The sequence below is a fragment of the Cervus elaphus genome, chromosome 1 (assembly GCF_910594005.1).
Source record: "Cervus elaphus chromosome 1, mCerEla1.1, whole genome shotgun sequence".
In the NCBI taxonomy this organism is placed as follows: domain Eukaryota; kingdom Metazoa; phylum Chordata; class Mammalia; order Artiodactyla; family Cervidae; genus Cervus; species Cervus elaphus.
The window spans coordinates 49,766,324-49,783,830 of NC_057815.1; the positions used below are offsets into that span (position 1 = coordinate 49,766,324).

The window sequence follows — 17,507 nt, forward strand, 5'->3', positions numbered from 1 at the left end:
GTAAAAGTTAATCCTTTTGTTGTCTTCACTAGCTTTAATACCAAAGCATAATTAACTATTTGTGTGTGAGCTAAGTCGTTTCAGTCGTGTCTGACTCTGTGAACTGTAACCCACCAGGCTCTTCTGTCTATGGGATTCTCCAGGCAAGAATACTGGAGCAGGTTGCCATGCCTTCCTCCAGGAAATCTTCTTGACCCAGGGAACGAACCCACATCTCCTGTGGCTTCTGCATTGCAGGCAAATTCTTTACCGCTGAGCCACCAGGGAAGCCCAAATAACTATATTTATTGTTGTTAGTTGCTCAGTTGTGTCTGACTCCTTGCGACCCCATGGACTGTAGCCCATAGCCTGTCAGACTCCCCTGTTCATGGAATTCTCTGGGCAAAACTACTGGAGTGGGCAGCCTTCCCCTTCTTCAAGCCAGGTATCATACTTAAGTCTCTGCAACATCAAAACCCGTTCTCTTTCAACTATGCCATGCTGCCTCCAAATTACATAAAAAGGAGTAAATAACAGTGCCTAATTAATAGGATGTAGGGACATAAAAGGTAATAGTGCTCTTTTTTCCTCTTTTCCTCCTTCCCTTTCTAATTCAGTCAAAAAGGTATTTTTGTTGTTTAAAAGACCCTGGCTTCTTGGAAGGAAAGCTATGACAAACCTAGACAGCATATTAAAAAGCAGAGACACAACTTTGCCTACAAAGGTCTGTATAGTCAAATCTATAGTTTTTGCAGTAGTCATGTACGGATGTGAGATTTGGACCATAAAGAAGGTGAATGCTGAAGAAGTAATGCTTTTGAATTGGTGCTAGAGAAAACTCTTGAGAGTCCCTTGGACTGCAAGCAGATCAAACCAATCAATCCTAAAGGAAATCAATCCTGAATATTCATTGGAAGGACTGATGCTGAAGCTGAAGCTCTAATACTTTGGCCACCTGAAGCAAAGAGCTGACTCATTGGAAAAGATTCTCATGCTGGGAGAGTCAAGGCAAAAAGAGAAGAGGGCAGCAGAGGATAACATGGTTAGATGGCATTACCATGAATTTGAGCAAACTCCAGGAGATAGTGGAGGGCAGAAGAGCCTGGTGGGATGCAGTCCATGGGGTTACAAAGAGTAAGATACAACATAGTGATTAAACAACAACAGTCACAATAAATCCCCCTCTCCAGGGGACCTTCCAAACCCAGGGATCAAACCTGTGTCTCCTGCTTGGCAGGTGGATTATGTACCACTGAGCCACCTGGGAAGCCCCAAAGAGATATCCCTCAAAGGGATATATTCCTACCAACAGTGCAAAAGGGTGAGACATTTTCACCAACACTTATTTCTTATCTTTTTGACAATAACTATTCCAACAGGTATAAGGTGACATCTCATTGTGGTTTTGATTTGCATTTCTCTAATGATTAGTAATGTTGTGCACATTTTATTGTACCTGTTGGCCATCTGCATGTCTTCTTGGGAAAATATGTAGATCCTCTACCTATTTTAAAGTTATAATTTTTTTGCTGTTGAATTGTATGAGTATTTTTAAAAATATATTTTTATTTTATCTCCTTATCAGATATGTGACTTGCACATATTTCCTCCTGTTAGATAGGTTGCCTCTTCCTTTTGTTGATGTTTTTCTTTGCTGTGCAGAAGCTTTGTCCCACTTGTTTATTTTGCTTTTGTTGCCTTTGTTTTTGGTGTCAAATTCAGAAAGTTATTGCCAAGACTGTTGTCATCAAGGAGCTTACCACCTATATTTTCTTCTAGGAGTTTTGTGACTTTAGGTCTTGTTTTCAAACCTTTAATCTATTTTGAGTTAATATTTGTGTATGGTGTGGTATAAGATAGTGGTTGAGTTTCATTCTTCTGAATGTGGCTATCCAGTTTTCCCAAAACCACTTATTAAAGAGACTGTCCTTTATCCCTTGTGTAATCTTGGCTCCTTTGTCAGAAATTAATTGACTATGTATGTGGGGGTTTATTTCTGGGCTGTTTATTATGTTCCATTGAGCCATGTATTTGTTTTTATGCCAATAACATACTGTTTTAGTCTCTATAGCTTTGCAATATAGTTTGAAATCGGGAGTGTGATGACTTTAGTTTGTTCTTCTTTCTCGATACTGCTTTGGCTATTCAGGGTCTTTTGTGGTTTCATACAAATTTTAGGATTGTTTGTTTTATTTCTGTGAAAAATGCCAGTAGACTTTTGATAGAGTTTAAATTGTTTTTTGAAAATAGAGTTAGAAAGACACTTAAGAGGAAGGCTAGAATAAATTCTGTAGTGCTAGATTAGAATTGGAAATTATTGATGTGATTTCATGGTTTTATGTATGTTTATCTCAATATATCTAATTTATCTAGAAGTGAATATAAGTATAAATGTGTATATCTTTGTAATATATACATAAATATATTTCTAAGATCTACTGAGAGCAAGTAGGAGCAAAGTACACTCCAGTAATAATAAATATACTTTACCTCTAGATCTTAACTTCTAAATACATTCTCCTGGTCTGGAGCAGGAAAAATACAGGATAAGTCTGGAATGTCTTATTTTTCCGGAAACTGAAAAACGGCTTAAAGAATTATAGGAGCATAGTAAAAATCCAACTTTGAAAGGGCAATCTGTGTCCATATCTGGCTTTTCGGCCGGAACCGCCATCTTCCAGTAATTCGCCAAAATGACCAACACAAAGGGAAAGAGGAGGGGCACCCGCTACATGTTCTCTAGGCCTTTTAGAAAACATGGAGTTGTTCCTTTGGCCACATACATGCGAATCTACAAGAAGGGTGATATTGTAGATATCAAGGGAATGGGTACTGTTCAAAAAGGAATGCCCCACAAATGTTACCATGGCAAAACTGGGAGAGTCTACAATGTTACCCAGCATGCTGTTGGCATCATTGTAAACAAACAAGTTAAGGGCAAGATTCTTGCCAAGAGAATTAATGTGCGTATCGAGCATATTAAGCACTCTAAGAGCCGAGATAGCTTCCTAAAACGTGTGAAGGAAAATGATCAGAAAAAGAAGGAAGCCAAAGAGAAAGGGACTTGGGTTCAGCTGAAGCGCCAGCCTGCTCCACCCAGAGAAGCACACTTTGTGAGGACCAATGGAAAGGAACCTGAACTGTTGGAACCCATTCCCTATGAATTCATGGCCTGAAGGGTGTAAAAATAAAGACCTGGACTGTACAAATGTTTCTCTTAATTGAGTAGAGGTGTTGTGTCCAAATTCAGTGGGTGATGTCTTTTCAAATTTAGTGTTTTTTCTTCTTTAAAGATGTAAGATAGTTTGTTGTTCAGTATGCTCCATTTTTTAATAAATTGACAGATATTAAAAAAAAAAAGAAAGAAAGGGCAATCTGTGTCCATATCTGGCACATGGTAAAAATAAAAACAAAAAAATAAGAATGGATTTATTACATTTAACACAGCAAGAATTCACAAGAGCATACTAATATATAACAAATGAAAGAGAGAAGAGAAAGCTCTTTGTTATATAGAGTGCCAACTAATAAATGTATAAGAAATTGAAAGAAAATCCCCACTTGGTCATAATCATAGCATAATGCTATGCATAGCATAATCATAGCAATAATAATAATTCAGAAGAAACATGAAGAAATGCTAAAAACTGTTGCATGGGAGTTGGATGAGGACTGGGATGTTTGTATAGTCTCAGAGTGTCTGCCTCACAGTACTTGGGAAAATGAAGAAGGAAAGGTGTAATAGTACAGTGGGAAACCTGACGGGTACCACATTACTCAGGTGACATTAACTATGATGGGACAAATCAATATCATAAGCTACCTGATGGGATGCAGTGAGAAGAGCATAGCCTCACTTCTGTGATATTTCTGCCAAAAAATGCATAACTTGAATTTAAGCATAAAGAAACATCAGAAGAAGAAAACCAATTTAGGGACAGTCTACAAAATAACTGGCTTGAAATCTTTAATACTGTTAGGGTCATAAAGGTCAACGAGGAACTGAATAACGCTTTCAGATTGAAGGAGACTGAAGAGACATGGCAACACATGATCCTGGACTGGATTTTATTTTCTCCTGCGAAGACTGTATTGGAAGAGTGACAAGACTTCAGTAGGCTCTTTGAAGAATATATTTCAGTTGTTTGCAATGCTCTTGAATCTTTTCTGTAAGTGTGAAATTATTTCAAAATAAAATATAAGATACTTCAAATACAAAAAAAAAAAGATTTAACTTTGATTCAAAGAGTTTAAGAACAGAAAGGGGTAGTTACTAAGATAGTTGGCTAAAAATTGTGATCTCACTGCTACTTAAACGTTTCTTACAAGGAATGTTTAGAAAGGACACGTTATTGATCCATTTATATGCGCTTTTCAATTCTACTTGAATGCATTGCCCTTCATGTTTGGAGGAACCCTGTAAATGATTAAATATTTGGATCTAGGCCATGGATACTGTTGCTTCATAAAAATTTTTTAATCAATGTGTTCTTTTTAGCTTCTGAGATCCAGAAATGTCACTGTTGATATGATTTCAGTGTTGATGGAATAAACTTCTAGTAGTATCTTGCAAGAGATTCATCACCAAGAGATGAACATAGCATACTCTTGCATTTTAATAGAATATTGAGATTGAAAGGAATAACTGATTCATCATTCCCATTTTTGACCAAAAGAGAATAACCATATAATGTCCAACAACAATGAAGCCAGATTTAAACTTGGATCAACAACTGGATAGTCTCAAATATTAGAATGTTAGAAAAACATTAATAACCAAAGGAGAATTCCATTTAGTGGTATTTGCTTGGCTTATTAAATCTTAATCTCCTTTTATGCTGAAAGGCACTTTGGCAAAAGGCATCAGAATCACTTGGTTTTTAGTACTAGCTTTGTCAGTTTGATAACTCTATGGCCTTAAACTTTCTGAATCAATAAAAAAGCAGAATGATATCTTCTTGAACTGTGTTGTATGGATTGCTTGAGATAAAGTGAAAGTATCTAGCATATATTTTCTGGAATGCAATAGATCTTCAAGAAGTCATGTCTCATTTCTTAGATTCTTTATTCCTGGAAACAGTTCTGTGAATAGGAATATGACAAAGTCCCAATAAAACCTTTTCTGGCTTACAGGTAGATATCTATAGTAAATGTGGAGGAAATAATGTACATTTGTTTAGTAATTCATACTTTTCAAATAATTTCCATATTGCTTAAATAGTTTTCTCCTTAATTCCTTAAGGTAAGCAGTGGAAATATTATTTTCTCATTTTTATACAAGAAAATCAAGATTTACTGACTCAAAAGTAAGGTAGTAGAAGAACCAGTATTTCAGCCTAGTCTTTTAACATCTAAGGAGTGGACTTTTACTATCTAATATTTCTTAACCCTTTAAAACCCATGTGCCCTCCAGATAAAAGATAATTATACAATTTTTAATGTTTTAAATTGTCAGTTGTTGTTTTTCAGTTGCTAAGTTGTGTCCAACTCTGTGACTGCATGGACTGCAGCATGCCAGGCTCCCCAGTCCTTCACTGGCTCTTGGACTTTGCTCAGACTTATGTCTATTGAGTCAGTGATGCTATCCAAGCAACTCATCATCTGTCGCCCCTTTGCCCTCCTGCCCTCAATCTTCCCCAGCATCAGGGTCTTTTCCAGTGAGTTAGGTCTTCACATCAGGTGGCCAAAGTATTGGAGCTTCAGCTTCAGCATCAATCCTTCCAATGAATATTCAGGGTTTTATTTCTTTAGGATTGACTGGTTTGATCTCTTTGCATTCCAGGGTATTCAAGAGTCTCCTCCAGCACGACACTTCAAAAGTGTCAATTCTTTGGAGTTCAGCCTTCTTTATGGTCCAACTCTCACATCTGTACATGACTACTGGAAAAACTATAGCTTTGACTATATGGATCTTTGTTGGCAAAGTGAGGTCTCTGCTTTTTAATATGCTGTCTAGGTTTGTTATAGCTTTCCTTCCAAGGAGCAAGCCTCTTTTAATTTTATGGCTGCATTCACTGTCCACAGTGATTTTGGAGCCCAAGAATGTAAAATCTGTCACTGTTCCCACTTTTCCCCCTTCTATTTGCGATGAAGTGATGGGACAAGATGTCATGATCTTAGTTTTTTAAATGTTGTTTTAAGCCAGCTTTTTCACTCTCCTCTTTCATTCCCATGAAGAGGCCTTTTAGTTCCTCTTCACTTTCTGCCATTAGCATGATATCATCTGCATATCTGAGGTTGTTGATATTTCTCACAGCAATCTTGATTCCTGCTGAACCTTCATCCAGCCTGGCATTTTGCATTCACTCTGTATATAAGTTAAATAAGCAGGGTGACAATATACAGCCTTGACATACTCTTTTCCCAATTTTGAACCAGTCCATTGTTCCATGTCTCGTTCTAACTGTTACTTCTTGAGCTGCATACAGGTTTCTCAGGAGACAGGTAAGGTGGTCTGGTATTCACGTCTGTTTAAGAATTTTCCAGTTTGTTGTGATCCACACTGTCAAAGGCTTTCAAGTAATCAATGAAGCAGAAGTAGATGTTTCTCTGTAAGTCCCTGCTTTGTCTATGATCCAACATGTTTGCATGATAAGTCGCTTCAGTCATGTCCAACTCTTTGTGACCCCATGGACTGTAGCCCGCCAGGCTCCTCTGTCTGTGGATTTCCCCAGGCAAGAATACTGGAGTGGATTGCCATTTCATTCTCCAGGGGATCTTCCAAACTCAGGGATTGTACCCAGGTCTCTTGCATTGCAGGTAGATTCTTTACCTTCTGAACCATCAGGAAGGCCCTTTTTAGTCCTGTGGCCACTGCTAATTTTTCCAACTAGCTGACACATTGAGTGCAACACTTTAACAGCATCGTCTTTTGGGATTTTTAATGGATTCCAGCTCAGTTGAAATTCCATTACCTCCACCAGCTTGTTGGTAGTAATGCTTCCTAAGGCCTTGACTTCACTCTCCAGGATGTCAGGCTCTAGGTGAGTGACTACACCATTGTAGTTATCCAGGTCATTAAAACCTTTTTTGTATAGTTCTGTGTATTTCTGCCATCTCTTCTTTATCTCTTCTGCTTTTGTTAGGTCCTTACCATTTCTGTCTTTTATCGTGCCCATCTTTGCATGAAATATTCCCTTGATAGCTCCAATTTCTTGAAGAGATCTCTAGTCTTTTCCATTCTGTTTTCATTTAGGTTAATATTATGATACAAGAGAAGTTTTTTATCTTCCAGGATGCACATTTTAACTTTAAATGTTTGTGAGTTTTTCCTGGGCAGTGTGGCAGTGAGAGCACAAGGTCAGTCAGTTCTAACATGACCCTTTGCCCTGCTTTGGTTTCCTTATTGTAGATATGGTAAAACCAGAATCACAAATATAAGTTGATGAAATTCAGTTTCTGGCACAGAGAGCCTGTGTACTTATGTATACATTTTTTCAAACTTGACAAACCCTCTCTAATAGATTTTCAAGACTCTCTTTACTTCCTTCTCATTTTGCCACATTGTGGCCCAGAGCACCAATCTTTAAAATCTCCACATCATTAGGTACATTGGTCAAGAGTAGAACTCTGGACAAGACTACCTGTACCCGCCACTTACTAGTGGCCTGAACTTAAGGTAAGGTACTAACCTTTTCTGTTCCTCATCTATAAAAGAGATAAGCTAACAGTACCTACCTCGTAAAGATGTTCTGAATGGGTTCGTGCATGTAAGGCACTTAACGAGAGTGCATGGCACATTGCAGGTGATGTATCAGTATTGCCACTGTTGTTCATAGTACTATTATTATTATCATCACCCATGCAATTAACATAGTGGCTTAAAGCAATATAATAACATGATAATATTATTATAATGTCATGAGAATCAAATTAGGTTAATATCTGTCATTAGGTCTTTTTCGGTATATACCTCTAATTTTTGTGCCTGATAAAATAATTCACAATCTCTGCTATAACCTTCCTTAGATATTTCAGTGACATATTATTCTTTTTTTTTTTTTGCAAGATCTTTTTAAAATTATTCTTCCTATAAACCTTTATAGGATAAGATAAACCCAGCTGTGTACCTTAAAGCTTTTTCTCCCATCCAGTCTTCACAAATGTGCTTGGCAGTTCTCAAGTCGAATATATACCACAACCCCAAAGCTTAACCTGGGGCAGAGTCACTCTTTCACCCAGGACATAATGAATATCCAGAAAGAGAGAACATGGGTAATATAGAATACACACACACATACACACACACACTCACACAGAGTTCTGAAATGTTCTCCAAAAGGAGAACAGTTTCTTTGTTTGAGAGATTACTATACTGGTTTGAAATGATCTAATTTAAATTCAAAGATTGTGTCTACTGTGTACTAAGGACTTCATACATATTCGCTTCATGACAACCATTGAGGCAGGTATTTTTATTCCTCTTTAAATGAGGAGAAAAGTGAGGTTAAGCAATTTCTTACATTACTGACTGATCTAGATCTTTTAGCATCAATTCATTTATTCCAGGACTTATTCTACCACAAATACAACTGCTTCTTAAATAAATGATGCACTTTTCATGACTTTTTTTGCTATAATAAAACTTTTAGAAATTATTGAAATTTATCTACTCTTGTTTCTTCTATCTCCATGCCATTTTTGGAGATCAGCTCCTGGGACTGAGGAACAGGCCTCTTGGATTTACAGCACTTAATGCTTTTGAGTATCCTTGGGGTATAAGTTGGGCTTCCCTGGTGACTTGGCAATAAAGAATCCACCTGCAATGCAGGAGCCACAGAAGACACAAGTTCAATTCCTGGGTCAGAAGATCCCCTAGAGGAGGGCATGCAACCAACTCCAGTAGTCTTGTCTGGAGAATCCCATGGATAGAGGAGCCTGGTGGGCTACAGTCCATGGGGTCACAAAGAGTTGGACGCGGCTGAAGCAACTTAGCATGCATGCAGATGGAGGGTGTAAGTTGCTTTTCTTTCCAAGCTTTGAGCAGATGGGACAAAACTATCATTTTAACAACTTAATGTAAATAAAACAACAACAAAAAAACTCCAGGCAACCTGGTAGTTCAAGACTTATGCTGGCAAGTCTGGGCTTACACTTATTTCCCCCCATATAGATATCCATTTCTAGCAAAATCTGTTTGAGTCTACCCCTTCTCTACTGAATTATGTTGGTGTCATTGTGAAAATCATGTGGATTTCTTTCTGAACTCTCTATTTTATTGATTTACATGTATATCCTTATACCAATTCCACCCTAACTGATTATTGTAGCATTATAATAAGTCTTGAAATCTTACTATAGTTATCCAGTTTTGTTTTCCTCTTTCAAAATTGTTTTGATTATTTTTTTTGCATATAAACTTTAAAATAAGTTTAATACTATCTTCAAAATATCCATCTAGAATTTTAATTGAGATTGTGTTGAATCTATTCATTATTTGGGGAAAACTGCTATTTTAACAATATTGAGGCTTCCATCTCATGAATATGGTATATTTCTTCATTTTTTTTTCTGGTATTTAAAATTTATTCCTTGCCCTGTTTTTTATAGCTTCCAGTATAGAGGCCTTGTATACTTTGGTTATATTTTTTCTAAGTATTTGTGCTAATGTAAATAGAGATTTTGTAAATTGCCTTTTAAATTTATCTATTTTTAATTGGAAGATAATTGCTGTACAGTGTTGTGTTGGTTTCTGCCATATGGCAACATGAATCAGCCATAAGGATACCTATGTTCCCTTCTTCCTGAACCTCCCTCTCACCCCATACCCATCTCACCCCTCTAGAGCACCAGGTATTCACAGAGCAGTGGATTGAGCCCTGTGTGTTATACACCAATTTTCTACTAGCTATCTATAAAAATTGGCTTTTCTAATTGCTTATTCTTAGTTTATCTAGTATATGGACAGACAAATGATTTTTAAAGTCTTTTTTTTTAATTGGTGTATAATTGACATATATTAGTTTCAGATGAGAAGGCAATGGCAACCCACTCCAGTACTCTTGCCTGGAAAATCCCATGGACGGAGGTGCCTGGTAGGCTGCAGTCCATGGGGTTGCTAAGAGTCGAACATGACTGAGCAACTTCACTTTCACTTTTCACTTTCATGCATTGGAGAAGGAAATGGCAACCCACTCCAGTGTTCTTGCCTGGAGAATCCCAGGGACAAGGGAGCCTGGTGGGCTGCCATCTAGGGGTCGCACAGAGTCGGACACAGCTGAAGCGACTTAGCAGCAGCAGCAGCAGTTTCAGATATAAAACATGATGATCTGGTATTTATAAATATTGTGAAATGATCACCACAATAAATCTAGTTAGCATCCATCAAGAAACATAACTACAACTTTTTTTTCTTGTGATCAGAACTTTTAAAATCTAATTTCTCAGCAACTTTCAAATACGCAGTATGGTGTTAGCCAGAGTCACCGTGCTATATATTACATCCCTAGGACTTCTTTATTTTATAACTTGAAGTTTGTACCTTTTGACTCCCTTCACCCATTTTGCTCACCCTCCAACCCCCACAAATCTTTTTTCTTTCTTTCTTTTTAAAATTGAGGTAATATTGGCTTATGGGCTTCCCCGGTAGCACTAGTGGTAAAGAACCCATCTTCCAATGCAGGAGATACAAGAGACACAGGTTTGATCCTGGGTCAGGAAGATCTGCTGAAGGAGGGCATGGCAGCCACTTCAGTATTCTTGCCTGGAAAATCCCATGGACAGAGGAGCCTGGCGGACTACAGTCCATGGGGTCGCAAAGAGTTGGACACAACTGAAGTGACTTGGCATGCATGTGATATTGGCTTATAAAATTATATTCATTTCATGTGTACAACGTTATATTTCAACTTCTGGGTACAGTACATCTTGCTCATCCCCCCAAAATTTCACCCCTATCCATCTCCATAATTAACCCCCTTTACCTGTTTTATCCTCTTCCTACTTCCCCTTCCTCTCTGGTAACCACTGTTCTATCCTCTGTATCTGTTTGTTCATTTTTAAAAAGATATGCCATAAGTGAGTGAAATCATATAGTATTTTCTCTCTTTGTCTGACTTATTTCACTTGACATATTACCCTCATGGCCCATGTTGTTGCAGATGGCAAGATTTCATCTTTTTATGGCTGAGTAATATTCCATCTTATATTTGTACCACATCTTTTTATCAATTCATCCATCAGTAGGCACTGAGTTTGTTTCCATATCTTGACTGTTATAAATGATGCTGCAGTGAACCTTGGGGTGCATGAATATTTTTGAATTACTGTGTTTTCATTCTTCAGATAAATATCCAGAGGCGGAATAGTTGGATCATATTATAGTTCTACTCTTAATTTTTTTGTGGAATCTTCATATGTTTTTCATAGTGGCTACACAAATTTACATTCCCACCAGTAGTGTATGAGGGTTCCCTCTTCTCTACAACGCTTGTTATTTGTCATCTTTCTGGTAAAGTCATTTTGACAGGTATGGGATGATATCTCATTATGGTTTTGATTTGCGTTTCCCTAGTAATTAGTGATGTTGAACATCTTTTCATGTGCCTGTTAGCCATCTGTATGTCTTCTTCAGAAAAATCCTATTCATATCCTATGCCCATTTTTTAATCAGGCTGTTTGTTTTTGTTGCTGTTGTGGAGTTGTATATTTCATTATTTTGGATCTTAACACCTGATCAGATATATGATTTGCAAATATCCTCTCCCATTTGTTAAGCTGTCTTTTTGTTTTGTTGACAGTTTCCTCTGCTGTGCAGAGATTTTTAGTTTGATGTAGTCCCATTTGTTTATTTTTGCTGTTGTTTCCCTTGCCTAAGGAGATACATTCAGAAAGATATTGCTAAAACCAAGAAAGACAACTGATTTTTGTTGTCCCCCTTTTATGTTGTGACTTTGCTTAAATTAACTTATTAGTTCTGGTAGGTCATTCTTTTAGATTCCTCAAGATTTTCTGTGGCTAGAACAATGTTTTCTGTAGCTAAAAACAATTTCGCTTTCACTTATTTGTTTCCAGTCTGTGTTCATTTGACTTCTTTTCCTTTGCTTGTTGCACTGGCTAGGAAATCCAGTACAATTTGAATAGAAATGGTGAGAGCAGGCATTTTTGTCTAGGTAGAAAGCATGGAGACTTTCACCATTGATCACATTGTTAGCTGTTGGTTTTTCAAATATTTCTTTAATCAGATTGAAGAAGTTCCCTTTGATTCAAAATTGCTGAAAGTTTTTATCATGAATGAGTAGTAATTTTAAAAATTCTTTTTCTGTAACTGTTGAAATGATCATGTTTTTCTGAATTTGTTCTGTTTTTATGATAGATTATAATGATTGATTTTCAAATGTTAAACCAACTTTGCATTCCCAGAATAAACTTTACTTGGTCAGATTTATTATCCTTTTTATATACTGTTGCATTCCATTTAGTCAGTCTACTTACATGCTTTTTAAAGCTAATACCCCGACCTTCAGAAAAATAACTCAATTTATATATTGCAAAAAGCTGTCTTTGTGTTCTGTATATTGTGAGAAATATGAGAGAAGTTATGATTCTCTTCTCAGAGGAGTTTATGGTCTCACTACCTTAAAAAAAGAATACTACATGATTGATTTTATTGTATGTTACAGGCATACAAACTTGAGGGTTTGTGCAGTAGAGGAAAAAGAAGAGAGACAATAATCAGGGTTACTGTGTATCAGTGTTGCCAGAATGTCTTTGTAGAAGACTGAGATTTGCTTTCATCCTCTGTCACATAAGAGAAATATTTAGACCAAAGTTGAGAACGGAAAGGATATACTTGTAGTAAGGTTTTACCTTAAAGAAGACAGAAAGAAAATTAGGATAGAAAAATGAAAATTCCTGAACTGGGCATTAGATCTAGTTCTAAATCTTAGCTGATTTTAACTAGTTATGTTGCCATGGGGAAATTACATTATCCTTACATGCCTCAATTTTCTCCTCTATAAAATGTGTGGTTAGTCCTGATCAGTAGTTCTTGACAAGGAAGAAAAGAGAATATACATTTCTGAAAAAGCTCACCAGAACTACTTGTCCAGATGAGAATTGTTGGATTACATAGTCTCTAAATCTATTTCTAAAATTCTCCTAATTTATAATTTTGTGAAATCATCAAACTTGGAGTAAAGATTTTGTTTTTAATTTTGGCTTAGTCATTCTCTAATTTCCTGAGCTTGACAAATCATTTCTCCTTAATGGGCCTTATTACATTTATGTTTAAAATGAAAGTATTTGAAAAATTAGTTTCTAAGACCATTCTATTTCTATGGTCTGTGATCCTAAAGTGAATTAAATCTATTTATATTATGCCTGTGTGTATATGTAAAATATGGCAAAGAATTTATTATAAGGAAATAAATAACCCTGGTTACATCTTTTATCTGAAAGCATGCAGCATTCTTTAGAATCATGGAAAATAAAATACTAAGACCTACATTGTTAAACTCATTTCTAATTTTTAATGGGAAATTATAAATTAGTTGAAATGCTAGTTTTGTGTAGTATCTGCTTCCCTCTTGTAATGCAAATATCTATGATTTCTATATTTTTTCTAGATGTAGTTTTTCTTTATTATTTACAATCTATTTTAAGAAAGCTTCAAGGGTTATAGGGCTTTAGAGCACCACATATTTAACTAGCTGGGGCATAATACATGATTTGAGTCCCCAATATTTTCTAACAGTAAGGTTTGTTTATTAAAGAAACCCCATGCTGTGACTGAATCAGTCTAATAGAAGCCAAGTTTGAACTTGAACATTCAAATGTATGCCCATATATCTTGAGCATATATCATACATAATGATGTGGGGTCTAGACATCTTTCTGGGTTTGTTTATGTCTGTTATGGATTCCCCTCATTATCCATGCTGTTTGAGGGAGACCCCATGGATTCAGCTAGTTTATTGCATACTTTCTGTATTTTAAGACTAACAGACTTCCAAGTGGTCCATATGTTCCAACTTGAAAGATTATTTTCTCACTTCCCTGTCTTATGATGATGATTAAAGAAAAATAAAATAAGATTTTAGGGAATGGTGACATGTTTGAGAGTGGCTAGCCATAATCCTTTTGGCCATGTTTCAAATATAGTTTTATAATTTTTATATTTATTATGCAATTCTTTCTAAAAAATTTTGACAAGTTTGAGTTATAGCATCTGTTTTCCTATTTTTAAACCATATTGTATACCCTCTGTTGTTTCATTATCACTGATTATAATTTTTAGGATTTAGTGAAGATAGATATAGACTTTAATCATTAGTTATACTATTTCGCACTTCATGTTATATACTCAGAGTACTAGCTAAAGTTGAGTGAGTATACCTAAAGAATAAATTTTAGATATAAAATTAAAAAAATTTGTTTCTACTTCTTATGAATTTGGAAAAAATAATTTATAGTCACATAGCTATCAGATTTTATTGTTGCTTTTTTTGTTAAAACCTACCATCTTGATATTTATTTTATAAAATTAGGTATTTCTGTGTATAACTACTTAATTTTAAAGAAACTTATTTATATATAAGTTGCAGAACTATTTTTACATCAAGTGAAATAAAGAAATCTAATAACATTGTCAGATTTGCAACAAATATGGAAAGAGGGTCAATTGTCGTTAGAATTTATCATTATGGGTATTTTTTGAAGGGTGATAGCACTTGCTATAAATATTCATCATGTTCTTAAATCTAGCAACGTTCTGTGATTAGGTGATTTTATGCCTGTTTATGCTGGAAGCAACAAAAGAAACTTTAAAAACTGAAAACATAAACATAATTGAACCACCCACTTAAAAGAGAAATTGGAATAGATGTTTTCCAGGGGAGAACATGGTTTCTGTGTAAAAAGGGCTCGTGTAACAAGAAGTCATCTATTCTTGATTTCTTTAGACAGCTAGAGCTTTGTGCCTCGTCTAGTTTCTGTGTTTTAAGAGCTTGTTCTGTGTAGCAGAAATAATACAATAAATGGGTTTAACCACATTTGTCTCAGCTAGACAGTCTGCTTTGTCAGAGATTGCTGGTACAACATAAACAAATTATGTGTTTGTAGTGCTTTTCAATGAAAGCCTATCTAACAGAGCTGAGATTGTGTTTCAGCAGCTGTAGATTTAATCTCCTACCTGTCAGTTAAAACAGGCATTTCCTGAGCCAGATAAGGACTGGTTGTAGAGGAGGGAAGTAGTCACAGCTGGACAAAGATCTATTGTTACTGGCTGATCATTTCTATGTAGATTCAACTCTGTGTTCTACCATGGAAACTACAATCATAGTACAGTTTTAAAGGAGCTAACCTGACCTTTTATATTGGTAAATTAAGAAGAGTTAGAGACTCAAAGCTGAGCTTTGTGTCATTCATATTTGGAAATTGTCAAGTGGAGCTAAAAATAAGTATCTGTAGCTTTGATCACCATTATTCTAGATTGTGGTGGACATGATAACAGGGTTACAAAAATGCCTGCTTACAAATTTGTAATGACATTTTTAGGAATTCAAATTTTAATGCAAACTCTGTGTGTGTGTTAGTTGCTCAGTCGTGTCTGACTCTTTGTGACCACATGGACTGTGTAGACTGCCAGGCTCCTCTGTCCATGGAAACAAAGTAAAGTCAAAAATTAAATCTATGGATAGAAACTTCATGATGTGACTCATATGTTATAAGGCATATTTGTTTTTCTTTTTTTGTCGGGGGGGATGCAGGGGGTTCTGTTTCTCTCTTTGTTTCACTTTCTTACCCATAGAAATTTATAAAGTTAAGTTGAACTGTCTTAAAACTGGTCAAGTTGATGTGGAGAAAATGTCTATCTCTACATTCAATTAAATTATAATATTATTCTGAGTCCCATGTCTCCCAAATCATCAATGACTGATAGTAGGGATTCATGGATTGCTCCTTGTATGTATATGAACTTGGCCAGCAACCTAAATCCACAATTTCTCAATTTTCAGTTTAAACTTCAATTTAAAGTAGTTTATGAGAGTTAAAGTAGTTAAAGAGTTTATGAGTTTATTCTCAAATTTAAAGATGAATATATATGTCTTAGTTTAATTAATTTTTATAATTACACTTCAATTAAAGTGCTTATAGCAGCTTTCACTTTGAAGAGTTTTTTACTTATACCATTTGATCTTCACAAAGTTTTTCTAAGGTACCTATAACACAGGGGTTGGAAGTTTTCAGTTGCGATATGCAAGGAACAGAGTAATCAGGTCAAAACTGTGGATGTAAAAGACAGTGCTAATTTTTTTTAAAGCCCACAGGATTCTTGCTTGGTTCTTGCTTGCTTCATTCTTCCCTTCTCTTCCTTCTTTGCTTTCTTTCATATTTTTCTTTTCTTTCCTCTCATTCCTTTTCTTTCCTCTCATTTCCTCCCCTTCCCTTCCCTTTCCTTTTCTCTTCCCCTTTTTTCTTTTCTTAATATCTTATGATTAGCGCAAACCTGTCTTAATACTACTTTGGTGATTTTCATGGTACAGAAGATTGGCTAAGATTTTATATTGTGCATGTGTGCTAAATTGCTTCAGTCAAGTCTGACTCTTTGCAACCCCACGGACGGTAGCCCTCCAGGCTCCTGTCCATGGGATTCTCCAGGCAAGAATACTAGAGTGGGTTGCCATGGCCTGAACTCGGGGAGGAGGAGCAATTGAACCTGTGTCTCTTATGTCTCCTGCATTGGCAGGTGGATTCTTTACCATTAGCCCACCTGGGAAGCCCAAGATTTTATATTGTATCTATCTTTAAATCTAATGTATACAATGCTCCTGTATCTATTTTTTTGCCCAACATTAAGAATTGTTGTCAAGGGCTGTATAATACTGTATTTCAGATGGAGTAAAATAAAAATTTAATATATTAAAATCAAAGACAAAGAAGTATGAGAATTGCTTAGTAGTATTTCTTTAAGAATGTGTGGAAAATTCGGTATGTTAATTTTCCATTTTGAATTCTGGTTATTTTTGTTTGTTTTTTTATTGAGGTGAGTGGACTATTTTGTTTCATTTTGGTTGTGAATTTTTCTGTTCCTTTCAGCTGTGATTGCATGAGTTATTATTAATCACTCTTAAATTATGCTATTGGCCTATTGTTCTTTATAACAGCAAGGAATATGATTTGAAGCGAATTGCTGCAGCATCTGACTCTGTATTGTAAATTCCATTTCATTTGGCAAATATCACATTAATCTCAACTACCAATAAAAAAAGCAAATGAAGTTTAATTTAACCTGTGTGTTGAGCCAGTTTGCATATATTAAATTTTCTACTCTTCTGATCTTTACTAACAGTTGATTTTTTTTTTCTCTCATAGGAAAGTTGACAGGTAGCTTGAATCTCATTTTAAATATTCCTATTTTTCCCACACAGAGATTGAATTAAGAATTTATATTTTTAGTTGTGTCAGTAAATTTCTTGACTGCTTAAAAATTTTATTCAGACATAATATTTGGGGAAAAGAATTACAGTGATTCAGCAGTAGCCACTTAGATTTTAATCCCTTATACTTTTCTCTCCTATCAGTATAAA

The 17,507-nt window shown here is 35.7% G+C and overlaps 2 protein-coding genes across 32 annotated transcripts in view; both read left to right on the forward strand.

The window, feature by feature from the left end:
- Nucleotides 1–17,507, forward strand: part of SOX6 (SRY-box transcription factor 6) — a 677,134-nt gene that overhangs the window by 509,525 nt on the left and 150,102 nt on the right. The gene's annotated exons all lie outside the window — the stretch shown is intronic.
- On the forward strand, nt 2,615–3,183 carry LOC122694076 (60S ribosomal protein L21). The gene has a single exon (XM_043902364.1). It carries the CDS (start codon nt 2,673–2,675, stop codon nt 3,153–3,155), a length of 483 nt encoding a protein of 160 aa, XP_043758299.1. The 5' UTR covers nt 2,615–2,672; the 3' UTR covers nt 3,156–3,183.